Source organism: Ailuropoda melanoleuca, chromosome 17, assembly GCF_002007445.2.
Source record: "Ailuropoda melanoleuca isolate Jingjing chromosome 17, ASM200744v2, whole genome shotgun sequence".
NCBI classification, from domain to species: domain Eukaryota; kingdom Metazoa; phylum Chordata; class Mammalia; order Carnivora; family Ursidae; genus Ailuropoda; species Ailuropoda melanoleuca.
Window position 1 is genome coordinate 23,809,173 of NC_048234.1, and position 13,334 is coordinate 23,822,506.

The 13,334-nt window shown below is 39.7% G+C and overlaps 1 protein-coding gene across 1 annotated transcript in view; it reads left to right on the top strand.

Annotated features, from left to right (window-relative positions):
• The window catches only part of PGM5 (phosphoglucomutase 5), a 188,368-nt gene that overhangs the window by 20,023 nt on the left and 155,011 nt on the right, over positions 1–13,334 (top strand). Inside the window, exons 2-4 of the mRNA XM_034646746.1 lie at positions 1,425–1,587; positions 7,917–8,063; positions 11,005–11,130. Coding sequence (XP_034502637.1) covers positions 1,425–1,587; positions 7,917–8,063; positions 11,005–11,130 — 436 coding nt within the window. The remainder of the gene's footprint in view (positions 1–1,424; positions 1,588–7,916; positions 8,064–11,004; positions 11,131–13,334) is intronic.

Here is a 13,334-nt window from a genome sequence, read left to right on the forward strand (position 1 = left end):
TTTTTTTTAAGATTTTATATATTTATTTGACAGAGAGAGAGACAGCCCTTCGAGAGAAGGAACACAAGCAGGGGGAGTGGGAGGGGAAGAAGCAGGCTCCCAGTGGAGCAGAGAGCCCGATGTGGGGCTCGATCACAGGACCCTGGGATCACACCCTGAGCAGAAGGCAGACTCTTAACGACTGAGCCACCCAGTTGCCCCCATGCTGCTGATTCTTTTTTTTTTTTAATGTTTTTTTTATTATATTATGTTAGTCACATAATATAATAAACTAGTACATCCCTAGTTTCTGATGTAAAGTTCGATGATTCATTAGTTGCGTATAACACCCAGTGCACCATGCAATACGTGCCCTCCTTACTACCCATCACCAGCCTATCCCATTCCCCCATCCCCCTCCCCTCTGAAGCCCTCAGTTTGTTTCTCATAGTCCATAGTCTATCATGCTTCATTTCCCCTTCTGATTACCCCCCCTTTCTTTATCCCTTTCTTCCCCTACCGATCTTCCTAGTTCTTATGTTCCATAGATGAGAGATTCTTAACGAGGGGACTTGATCACCAAGCTTGGCTGAACGTTGAAATCACCCGTAGAGCTTTAAAGACTATGAAACCTTAATTCTACCCCCAGTATAATTAGTCTGAGATGCAGTCTGAGTATTGGTAATTTTAAGGCTTCATTAGGATTCTGAATTGTCGTAACATTTGAGAACCAGTGGATTGGATGACATTGGTCTCTATTTTAAGACAAAGCATACTGAGTAATACTTTGCAGGGCTATGTGGCTTTCTTTTTTAAAAGTCAGTTTTGTAGCTCTAGAAAGACTCTGGCCGCACCCATGGATGACCTTCAGATCCCTGCCTAGCATGACTGGATAGTTTCTCCAGGGTCCCCAGCACATGTTGTCAGTGGCAGAAATAAAATTCTTGCTTCGTAAGAGTGGCTATTCCGAGGGCAGTTAAATACACCTGCTGATGACAAGGCTCTACTAAGCCAGGTCCCTCCTGTATGAGCTTGTGCTGAGGAAGAGAGAGGAGGGAGGTGAAGTAGAGAAGCACTCCATTTCTTTTTTCTTATAATTTCTAGCATGTTCACGTGTAGAGTTTCTAAGCCAGTAACAAACTAAGAACGTCTTGTGTAGTTCAAGCTAACCCTTTGGTCATCAAAAGCGAATGTTTCAAACTACTAAAAATCAATGAGGCAGATCCAGTTTGATAATTGACCGCTCGATGTGGGTGCCCCAGAGGTGTTGGAGATACTGGGCAGGAGAGACAATGCCAGAGCTCTCCTTCACCCCCTAACCCAAAGCCCACTCACTTCCTTTTGTCAAGTGATTTACTGTGTGTTAACAGAGCCTAGGGGCACTTCCCACTGAAATGCTTCTGATCCCCTGTAAGTGGATTGATTTTTTTCTTTGGCTGATCTAGATTGGACGACTGATTATTGGACAGAATGGCATCTTGTCGACACCTGCTGTTTCCTGCATTATCAGGAAGATCAAGGCAGCTGGTGGAATCATCCTAACAGCCAGCCATTGCCCTGGAGGACCTGGGGGGGAGTTTGGAGTGAAGTTCAATGTTGCCAATGGAGGTATGTGGCTTAGAATATGCCATAATAATCCTGATTTCTGTCCTTTTATGTTGTCATAGTCTTATTTGTTAAAAAATATTTATTTATTTGAGAGAGAGAGAGAGAGAGCACGTGTGAGAGCAGGACGAGGGCAAAGGGAGAGAGAGAGAGAGAGAATCTCGAGCAGACTCACACGGAGCATGGAGCCTGACGTGGGCCTCAATCTCATGACCTTAGATCAAAGACCTGAGCCAAAACCAAGAGTCAGACACTTAACTGACTGTGCCACCCATGTGCCCCAGCTACTGTAGTCTTACAATGACCCTCTGAAGGTAGACAAGCAAGGTGGAGGGGAAATGGCTCAGAAAGTTCTAGTGAGATGCTGTATTAGGTTTCTCCAGAGGAACAGAGCAGTAGTCTATACAGAGATTTACTATAACAAATTGGCTGGGGTCTGGTTCAAGATGGTGACGTGGGTGTACCCAGAACTCACCTCCTCTCATGGACACACTAAATCTACAGATATATGGAGCAGTTTCCTCTGAAAAAACCCTAAAAACTAACAGGACAGCCCCTTTACACAGGGCAAACTAGAAGAAAATCATTTCAAAGTGGGTAGGAGAGGCTGGGTCACAACCTTACTGTAAATCTCACTGCTGGTGAATAATCCACCATCTGGAGAGAGTGCAAAACCCTGAGCTTCTCTCTGAGGAAGGGAGGGGTCGTACTCTACGTTGGGTGCTCCAGCTTTTAAGACTGGCACCTGAGAGATGAGCTCCCAAAACATCTGGCTTTGAAGACCATCTGGCTTGTGCCTTTGACCCTTAGGGCTGTGGCGAACTGAGGGACGGCTCTTAAAGGGCCTGCACGCAGCCTCGCCCACTCCAGGGCCCAGAGAGGGAGTTGGCTCATGTGATTATAGAGGCTGAAAAGTCCTGAGACCTGTAGACCCAGGAGGGCTGATGGTGGAGTTCTGGTCTGAGTGCAAAGGCCTGAGAAATAGCAGATCTGATGGTGTAAGTTCCAGTCCGAGTCCGGGTTCAAAGGCAGGAGAGGACCAGTGTCTCAGCTGGAAGCCAGGCAGAGAGAGTGAATTCTCCCTCACTCAGCCTCTTGTTCTCTCCAGGCTTTCAGTGGGTTGGATGAGGCCACCACATTGGGGAGGGCAGTCTCCTTTACTCAGTCTACTGATTCAGATACTAATCTCATCCAGAAACAGCCCTATAGACACACGGGAATAAGGTTTAACCAAATATCTGGGCCCAGTCAGGTTGACATATAAAATTAACCATCACAGCCCTTAAGGTGGTGTGACAAGGAAGTGGCCTACTGGGATCTTGAGCCCCCATGGTCTCTTGGTCCTCTGCCCTCCTTAGCACAGTGAGATGTTTGAATAATGGATGCTTATCTGATATGGAAGGACTCTGGATTTTAAAGCCGGAACAGACCCTCTAAGTCATTTAGACCATTCCTGTCCTTTTTCTAGATGAAGAAATCAAATCCCCAAGAGGCTGTTATTTGCTCAAGTTCACATGGCTGCGCAAGGCCAGGCAAATGATTTTTTAGCATAACTTGTAGACAGCTCTCTTTCCTATAGTGTTGACTTTCTCTCACTGAAATGCTTAGAATTATTTCACTTTTGTATAGTTTGTAGGTCTTTGTGGGGTAGGATATGTGTATAGGGGTGAATTAAACAAATTTTTAAACATATATAAAGTTAAGGAGAACAATAAATGGGTAGCTTGTGTCCATTACTTTGCTTTTCCATTTTGCACTTTTTTTCCCCTAAATAATTTTAAGGTAAATTACAGCATGAAGACATTTTACACCTAAATATTTCTGAATACATCTCTTAAAAGAAAGACATATTCCGACATAGCTACATTATCACACCTAACAAAGATAACACCAATTCTCTAATATCATCTAAAACTTAATCTATATTCAAATTTCTCCAGTTGTCTCCAAAATGTTATTTATAGCTGTTCTGTTCAAACCAGGATTCATCTGAGAACTATGCTCTGCATTTGGTTGTTAAGTCTCTTAATCTTAATCTAGAACACTGAATCTGCATTTATACGTGGGTAGCCTAATTTTAACCAACAATAGTTACCTTTATGAATTATTTTTGTCCTGGGCCAGAATATTCATATTTCCCCCTCCTTGCAGCCATTTTGGACATTACCCAAACAAATGAGCTTCACTCACATCCAGTGTTTAAAAAAAAATAACACCTATGAAGTGTCCTATACTTAAAGACGTTTTGCTTCATTAAAAAGCACACCTAGGACCCACATCTAGTCTTGCAGCAGCTACTGAGGATTTCAGGAAAAAATAGGCAATATTTAGGTATTCTATATGCTGTTAGTACAGGAAATTGAACGGGCTCAGAAAATGGCAATTGTAGAGAAATGTGATATAAAATTTGCCAAACTAAACAATGGATTTCAAGTAAGCATTTGGAATTTATATTTGATTTCATATCTTTTAAGAACATCTCAGTCATCTCTATGATATCCCGTGAGGCATAAAGGGAAAAGATATTATTTAAACACCCATTTTGTAGACTAAATTACAGGAGGAGATGAGACCTATTCAACCATAGAGGAAAGGGATTGAATTTATCATTTGGCTTTAAACTGTATTGAAAGTCCTTCTCTTATGCTTAATTCTTCATATTTGCATGTCTTGGCATCATTAATGAAGCTAACATTCCTCATGGCACAGAAAGATTCGGTTGGTTTCTTTCTTCTCAAAGTAGAATAAATTTCACCGTAATTTCTTTCCTTGAAGAGGCATTTGTCTCTTTTCATTATGTGTCATATAGATACATTTTATGGAATGAATTAAAAGGCTGAGTGTCTTGGGGTACCTGGGTAGTTCAGTTGGTTGGACGTCCGACTCTTGATTTTGGCTCAGCTCATGATATCAGGATCCTGGAATCTAGCGATGTTTAGCCCCTTGTAGGGCTCTGCGCTCAGTGGGGAATCTGCTTCTCTCTTCCTCTGCCCCTCCCCCCACTCTCGCATAGGATTGCTCTCTCTCAGATAAATGAATAAATCTTAAAAAGAAATAAAAGGTTAAGTGTCTACAGAATTAGTAGGCACATCCAGGGAAATAGGAACATTGGGAACTATGTTGCTTTTAAAGTGGATTTAGAGGACAGGACCATTCTGAGCCTGTTTTTAACTAGAGGGGAAGACGCCAGAGGGGAAATGGAACCTGTAATAAAGATACTGGATTTTTTAGAATCTTACAATGTGCTGGGCACCGTATTCAGAACTTTACGTACATTATTTCATTTAATCCTTTTAACAACCCGATGAAGTCACTGAGAAATAAAATGGTTTAAAAAGCTTGACCAGTGTCACAGAATTAGTAGGCTGTGGAGCTCAATTAGAGCCAAGATTCTGGGAAGAGGGCAGCACTTCTGAATAAGAAAGAAGGATGGGGAAAGAAGCAACTCTGAGGGGTGCAGAATGGAAGTTTGGGGTAATAGTTGCTATACCTGTTCAAAAAGAAAGGAAGAAGAAAGATTGCCCGCTAAGATAATGGGACAAGGAGAGAAAGGACTTGGGATGGGAAACGTGTTGACTATTCATGCATAAGAAGTCCTAAAGCTAAGGAGCCTCATTATTAGGAGGATCCAATTGGTGTAATTTTTGACTATGTCCAGCAATATGTGGGAGTCTGGAAATCGCAGCCGTTGGGGCAGTTGATGGTGATGTCCCAGGGTTGGGGAATGGCTGTGGGGGCATGGAAGGCTTGTACTTGTCACGGGTGTCTGAGCTGACATCGGACTATTAGGATTCAAAATCCAGCCTCTGTCTATTACCAGTGATGGGACCTTGGTTAAGGATCTCTACCTCTTCAAATTTCAGTTTCCCCATTGGGAAAATGAGGATCATAATAACTCCTACTTCATCCGCTTTTTGTCAGTGCTGAATTCCACATGAAGTGTGAAAGGTGGTCTATGTAAGTTTCAATAAACGTAGGCTCATATTACTATGCTAACAAAGGCATGGTTTAAATGGTGGACCTTAGGGTCCTGCCTGGGATTAGAGACCGGTGAAACTAGAATGGACTGATAGCCTGGGATTAATCAAGTGATGATGAGCACCAGTCTAGGAAAGAGCAGGTTGGCAGAGGTATGGAGTAGGGTAGCTGGCTGATAAGGAATTTGTGAGTTGAGGACACGCAAATTTGATGTTGTGGAAAGAATTTCAAGAGACAATAATACTTAAGATATGACTCTACCAGCCACAGACTAAAATGAAGAGGAAATTCATTAGAGTGGAAGATGTCAAGGAACTTGGAAGTTGTTGACGGAAGCCGAGGTTGTTGACGAACTGTGAGGTTAACAACACGGGTGGTTGAGTGGCATCATAGAAAACAAACATGTGAGAAGTTGTTTTACTTTTGGAGACCAGTGTGCTTTGTCATTAAATCAGACTTTTTAAAAGTAAGGGACACAGCCAAAGAATACAGTGTGGCAGCTGCGGGAGCAGGGAGATATTCTTGCATTTTCTCATCGGACAAGCATAAAAAAAGCAAAGACTGAACAAGACTGTTTACTGTTTTACGTTTTGCAAAAGGATAAAAAAATGGTGAGGCATGGAGGAAGAGGGCCATGTTTTTGTTTTTGTTTTTGTTTTTGTTTTCTTTGCAGTCTTTACTTTTCTTAAAGGACAAGGAAATATGGGTAAAATCTACTAGGCTTCTTTCCCATGCACTAGAATGGGGCTATTGCCATTCCTTTATTTTTAAAACAGCTTCCTTGAGATGTATTTGGTAGACCAAAAAAATCTGCACATAGTTAATGTGTACAATTTGATGTCTTTGGGTGCTATTCCTTTTTATACATTCAATGAGCATTTATTGGGAGGCAAAAACAGTGCTATGCTTTAAGGCAGCACTGTCTAATAGAGATATATTATGAGTCAGAGATGATTTTAAACTTTCTAGTAGCCACATTTAAAAAGTAAAAAAAAAAAGGTGAAATGAACATTGCATTTTTTTTTAAAGATTTTATTTATTTATTCGACAGAGATAGAGACAGCCAGTGAGAGAGGGAACACAAGCAGGGGGAGTGGAAGAGGAAGAAGCAGGCTCACAGCAGAGGAGCCTGATGTGGGGCTCGATCCCACAACGCCGGGATCACGCCCTGAGCCAAAGGCAGATGCTTAACTGCTGTGCCACCCAGGCGCCCCTGAACATTGCATTTTTAAGCTGAGTATACTGAAAATATTATTTTGGCTTGTTACTATAAAAGTTAAGTGCAATCTATTACATTTTTTTTCTNTGAACATTGCATTTTTAAACTGAGTATACTGAAAATATTATTTTGGCTTGTTACTATAAAAGTTAAGTGCAATCTATTACATTTTTTTTCTATGAACTGTTCAAAATTTGATGTGTATTTTACAATCACAGCACACATCAATTTCACTAGCCACATTTCAAGGGCTCAATAGCTGCATATCATTAGTGGCTCTTGTATTGGACAGTGTGTAGCTTAAAAGATTGGGATAGAAAAGAAATTATTTCTTGATTTCTTTTCAGTTGAAAGTTACAATAGAGTTGGCAAGTATAATTCACACAAAACCTATCTGTTGTCTATTATTGAGATTTCAGATCTTTCAGTGTACTCATTTGATTCCCAGAGTTGTTGCAAAAAATCTAAAGTGACTTGGAGTCAGATACGAAAATTAAAAAGAAAACTGAAAGGAGGACAACTTTTGATTTCATGTTCATTTAAAGTCTCTCACAGCCTAATTGTCCCCTTGACCTTGTGAGACAACACATCAGATATTTTTGGTTAAACCTCATTTCAAAAACTTGGAAGACACTAGGGAGTGCGAGTTGGGGAAAACAGTTAACAAGGCAGCAGACCTGGAAGTAGAAGTCATATTTTCTTTCTCTAGGCGCACTTGGGAGGCTGCAGTTTCAATCTGGAATCCCTCACTTCTGTCAAGTGCATATCCTGTTGGTGTCTCATATCCTGAAAAAAGCTGATTACATAACCGGGTCTCCCTGGCAGGTGTGAAACTATTTTTAGGGAAGATGTATCATTGCTCAGAAGCGGATTCAGACAAACAAACGTATGGGTTATTAGCCTACATAGAACAGGTGAGGCTGACCAAATTTCCTCCATCATGGATGAACTCAACACAAGGAATATGGAGGTTAATTGAACTGTGAACTATTGTCCATTGTTTGGAGAACAAATGAATCTTTTTTTTTTTTTTTTTTTTTTTTTGGGGGGTGGTAGAGGAGGTAACATTCCTCTGATTGAAGTTGCAGACACTTAAAAAAATTTATTTTTGGTGTTGTGATATTTTCAAATGTAGGTCCTGCACCAGATGTGGTCTCAGACAAAATCTATCAGATCAGCAAAACAATTGAGGAATATGCCATATGCCCTGATCTTCGGATCGACCTATCTCGGCTTGGAAGACAAGAATTTGACCTGGAGAACAAATTCAAGCCATTTAGAGGTAATAGATTATATTTTGAAGAGTCAGAATAACTCCATGGGTGGAGGTGACTCTGCTTTCCACAGGGGAGGGTGCACACTGAAGTGATTGGATTATCTATTTTGGGAGTGACTTGATAAACAGATGTAATATGACTGTGGTGTACAGGGAAGTGAGAGCAGCCAAGATACTCAGAACTGGCAACTTTCAAAAATGACTTCCCAAACTCTAGATCACTTTCAACATTGGAAAAATGTCATAGCTGACTCCCTATGGCGTTCCAAGAATAGGACGTGAATCACCAAAACACGTCTTCACTTTTCTAATCAATTACAGTGAAGATGCTGGAATATTTTATGCAGTTAAGAAGAGAGCCAACAAGGTAATGGGGTTATTAAAAATTCCCATGGAAGGTAGGCAATTTTTTTCCAAGCCAGAACCATGCTGGTCAACTTGATTCAATGCGCAAAGGATCACCCTTTACCAAGCACTATGTGAGGAGATTTTACAAGGGAACTCAGTAAGTACCAAATGGATTGAGGCAAAGAACAGAATGAAATTGCCCCAAATATCCTATACTGTAGAGTGACTGAAACTTCTGAAGTACTCAGATTATAACCTTTAATTTTACAGGTTAATATTGAACAACATAACGTCACTAACATCATGTATGTGCATATTATTTCCCCCTCTCTCTTTTATCCTTTTGCTTTTTCCTAGAACGTATACAATTAGCCATAAACCAACTTTTTACTTCTTTAGTCCCCTATAAACTTAAATACAGTCTATGTTAAGATGTTATCCTTATTTGACAAGTAAATTAATTTAGCTAAAAAGATTAAATACCAGGCTCGCAGCCACATGGCATTTGAGGGACAGGCAGGGAAGAGCTTGAAAGGGACATTGAGGGGTCACACTGTTAAGCCAACACTACTACCTTTTTCTTGAAGGATTTTGAGTCAATTGCTTGCTTAGCTAACCAGCAGAAATTAATCGGAAGCCATGTGATACTGGAAACAACGGTGCCTCTTTTTATTAATCTAGCTGGAAGCATGCACACACATGCACACACACTGGTTTCACAACTATAAACAGGGGATCTATTATATGAAACAAATTGATTTAAATATGCTTGTTTACCTATGTTTGGAAAAACTGGACAGTAAGATGACTGGAAAAATCAGGCATTACCATCAGGAAGAAGTTATGAATGATTTATTTACTTTTGATATCTTCACAATTTTTGTACTTGTCTAAGAGACCCACATCTTTGGTGAGCTCAGATTCAGGCCATTTCTGCAGCCATATTGCTAGTTTGATGCATTTTCTAAAATGCTGTAGATACCAGGAGGTGGATAGAAGAATTCCCTGGCTCCCAAGAAGAATTTGGAGGTAATCATTTGGGCTCATTTATGTGCTGTGTTCTTGCTCTTTTAAATGTTGAGCAAGGCTTGAGTTACTTGGAAACACACCATTCCTTGACATTTCACCTTAAGGGGTCAAGAGCATGAACTATTTGATGTGAACTTTCAATTTTTACTGAATTCTACTTGCTTCCTTGTTTTTTTACATTTCTGTTTACTATGTGTTATCTGCTATGAATACCAAGTATACTTAGGCAAGTGGCTCAAAAATTAAGGAATCAGAATGAAATTGCCAAAAATATTATCCTACATTGTAGAGTAAGACTTCTAATGTATTCAGGATACAATTTTTATTTCATAGATTAATTTTTTTAATTATGGTCAATATACATAACATAAAGTTTACCATTTTAACCATTTTTAGGTATACATTTCATATGGATTAATTCTTAATTTATTGTATAAATTAATATCCCTCTCAGTCCAAAAGATTAAAAATCATTTGTGTTCATCAAAAAATAATTACATTATATTTGAATGGGCACACATACCACATTGATTTAAGTGCAAGGAAAATATCTTTAGATGTGTATTTGACCAGATGAAGGGATGGTTTCATGTAACATATTAAAATTCCATCCATTAAATATACCTGGATTTACTGAAAATTATTAAAGGTGGATTGGTAACATCTTTAGTGCAGGTTTAAGTATTTCGAAATTCCAAAGTAGCACATATTTGAAAAATTGGAAAAACAACATACATATGTTTCAGAATTTAACTATGAATTTAAAAGCAGGGCTTATGGACAAATTTTAGTGCTTAAAGAGTCAAATATTTACTATTCTAGGAGAACACTTTCTTAGTATTGATTATATGCTGGTGGCCAAGTTTAAAAAATGTAATGACTATTACAATGCCATTATATGTATCTGTCAAATAACTGGAGAAGACTAGTTTTGGATTCCTGGTCACTGGGTGGTGCCAGACACTGAAGAATACTTGTGTTTAATGAGGATTTCTAAGTATCTGGCATTCACCCGGAAATGAGTACTGGATTGGGCACACAAAAGACTTCATACAAACTCAGGAATAGATACTTCATTACCAGTTCTAACCCTGGATTTGGTGGGCACAATGGCATTTAGAAAATGAGAGTCACTGCTGAAGTCACTCCTTGATTTGTTTCGGGCCCGCTGAGTCATTCTTTGGCTAACCCCCACAGGAGAGGCAACTGTGTGTTAGCATTGAGGTGTGTGCCTTTTTTGGGAGGGAGGTGGTAGAAGGAAGGTGAGATAAAAGGGCACAGTTTTATCTTAACTACTTTATTTTGTGGTTGATTCTTCATTTGCAAAGAGGAATGTATAGCTTGTATTATGTACACCCACTGATGACTGGAAAAGTTTGTAGGATCTTGATTGTGCCTTAATTTGTGACTTAGCGTACAGATGGACACTCGGCTTCCTGCATGATGCATAGGGTTATGATGGGATTGTGGTCAGAACTTCATGCTATTTGGGTGGTGATTCTTTTTTACACTTCCAAGTATTCTTCATGGATATGGTCAATGATGTTTCCTTTTACTTTTCTATCCTTAGTGGAGATAGTGGACCCAGTAGATATCTATCTCAATCTCCTTCGGACCATCTTTGACTTTAATGCCATCAAAAGTTTGCTGACAGGGCCTGGCCAACTCAAGATCCGAGTTGATGCGATGCATGGAGGTAAGTTCGTGGTCTTTTCCCAGTTGGTGGACAAGAAATGTTAAGGAGACCTCTACCCGTGTTGGGTTTCTGAGATTATGAGGAAGATTGAATTCATGGATATTCATATTCATATAACATGCGTATGTTCAGATACTTGGGATGTTCTGGAAGACTTCAGGGTATAACTTCTCCCTCTCTCCTTGTTTTCTTACTTAATTTTTTAAAAAGAAATGTCATTTTTTAATTGAGGTGTAGTTAACATGCAATGTTACAATAGTTTCGGGTGTACAACATAGTGCTTTGACAGTTCTGTATGTTCTGTTCTGCTCATCACACCTGTGGCTACCATCTGTCACCATGCAATGCTACTACAATACCATGGACTACATTCCTTATGCTGTACCTTTCATCCCCATGACTTATTCATTCCGTAACTGGAAGCCTGGATCTCCCATTCCCCTTCCTGCATTTTGCGTATCCCCCCACCTCCCTTCCTCTGGCACTTTCTCTCTTTTGAAGCAAATGAAGATAGTGGTGAAAAAATGAGTCAGAGACTATGCCTATTCAAGTGTGGAATGGATAGTTAACTGTAGTCATTTAAAAAAAATCTATTTTTTAAAAGATTTTATTTATTTGAGAGAGAGAGAGAGTGCATGAGTGGAGTGGAGGGGCAAAGGGAGAGGGGGAAGCAGACTCCCTACTGAGCAGGGAGCCTGAATTGGGGCTCAATCCCAGGACCCTCAGATAATAACCTGAGCCGAAGGTAGACACTTAACTGACTGAGCCACCCAGGTGACTCCCCTGCCCCCCAAATCCGTTTTGATCAGATCAGTGTACACACATATAGTTTAAATAGTCAAGTAGTTCAAAGTTTATTATGGAAAAAATCTAGGCCCGACTCCCCACAATTTCCTACAGAGGCAACTTTATTTATTTTTTTTTAACATTTTAAACTCTTTTCTTTAAAGCATTTATCTCCCTATTACTAAATACTATGAATGTACTGCTCCTTGTTGAGTTTCAGTTTGGGGATTACTGACTTTATACGATGGAAGATGAGGTGGTAGCTCTCTTTCACCCTCTCCATTCACTAAATCCAAGCACACTTCCCTCAACTAATTATATCATCATTTTGTTAAGATCAGTATCCAGTGTCTACGTTATCAGAACACTGCTGAGCCATGTAAAATACTATAGTTATATTTTCTCATAGCACAACTTTTTTTATTTCCTTTGTCTTGTTTTCTCATTGCTTAGTTTTCCTTAGATATATTTACCACAACTAACCCCCATCCTCTCCTGGAGTCTAAATCTTCTCACCTTGTGTTCCTGAAGATCTCTGATTTGCTCTGCTCTGCACTGGTTCCTCTCTGAGTTGCTCTTATCCTTATCATCATTCTAGTTATTCTCTTTATCCCTATCTTGTGTTGACTCTCCTTATTTCCGGATCCTTTGTCTTCCATTTTTGTGATTTACTCCTACATTTTGGAGGAATCCATTCTCCAGGAGCTCTGAGAGAAAACTGGTGGGAGGTAAATGTGTTGCGTCATTGCATATCTGCAAATGCATTTTTTCTCTCCTTGCTCTTAATTGATAGTTGTCTGGATATAGAAATCTAAAATGGGTATCCTTTTCTTTCAGAATTGCTGCATTGCCTTATAGCCATTGTATTGAACTTGAGAAATTTGATGCTATTCTGATATTTAATTGATGGTATGAAATCTCTCCCTTTTTCTTTTCTGGAGGCTTTTAGGGCCTTTGGCTTCCCATCAGTGTTTCTACCTTTTGCAATGAGTAGTCTTAGTGTGGGACTATTTTCCTCTATTAAGCTGGGTATTTGGTGGATCCTCTTAATCTGGAAACTTGTGTCCTCAATTCTGGGAAATTTTCTTGAATTATTTCTTGAGTGATTTCCTCTATTATTGTCTCTTTCCTTTCTTTCCAGAGTGGTTATTGTCTAGGTATTGAACCTACTGGACTAATTCCTTAGTTACCCTATTCTTCCCTCTGTCCCTACCACCGATTTTCTTTTTCTTTGTTTTGTGCTGTGTTCTGGGAGATTTCCTCAACTTTATCTCTGAGTCCTCCCATTATGTCTTTCAGTTCATATCATATTTCTAATTTCCCCAAACTGTTTTTTTCTTTTCTAAGTAATCTCTTTCTCTCTCTCTTTTTTAGAGCATGCATGTGAGTGGGGGGGAGGGTACAGGGAGAGGGAGAGA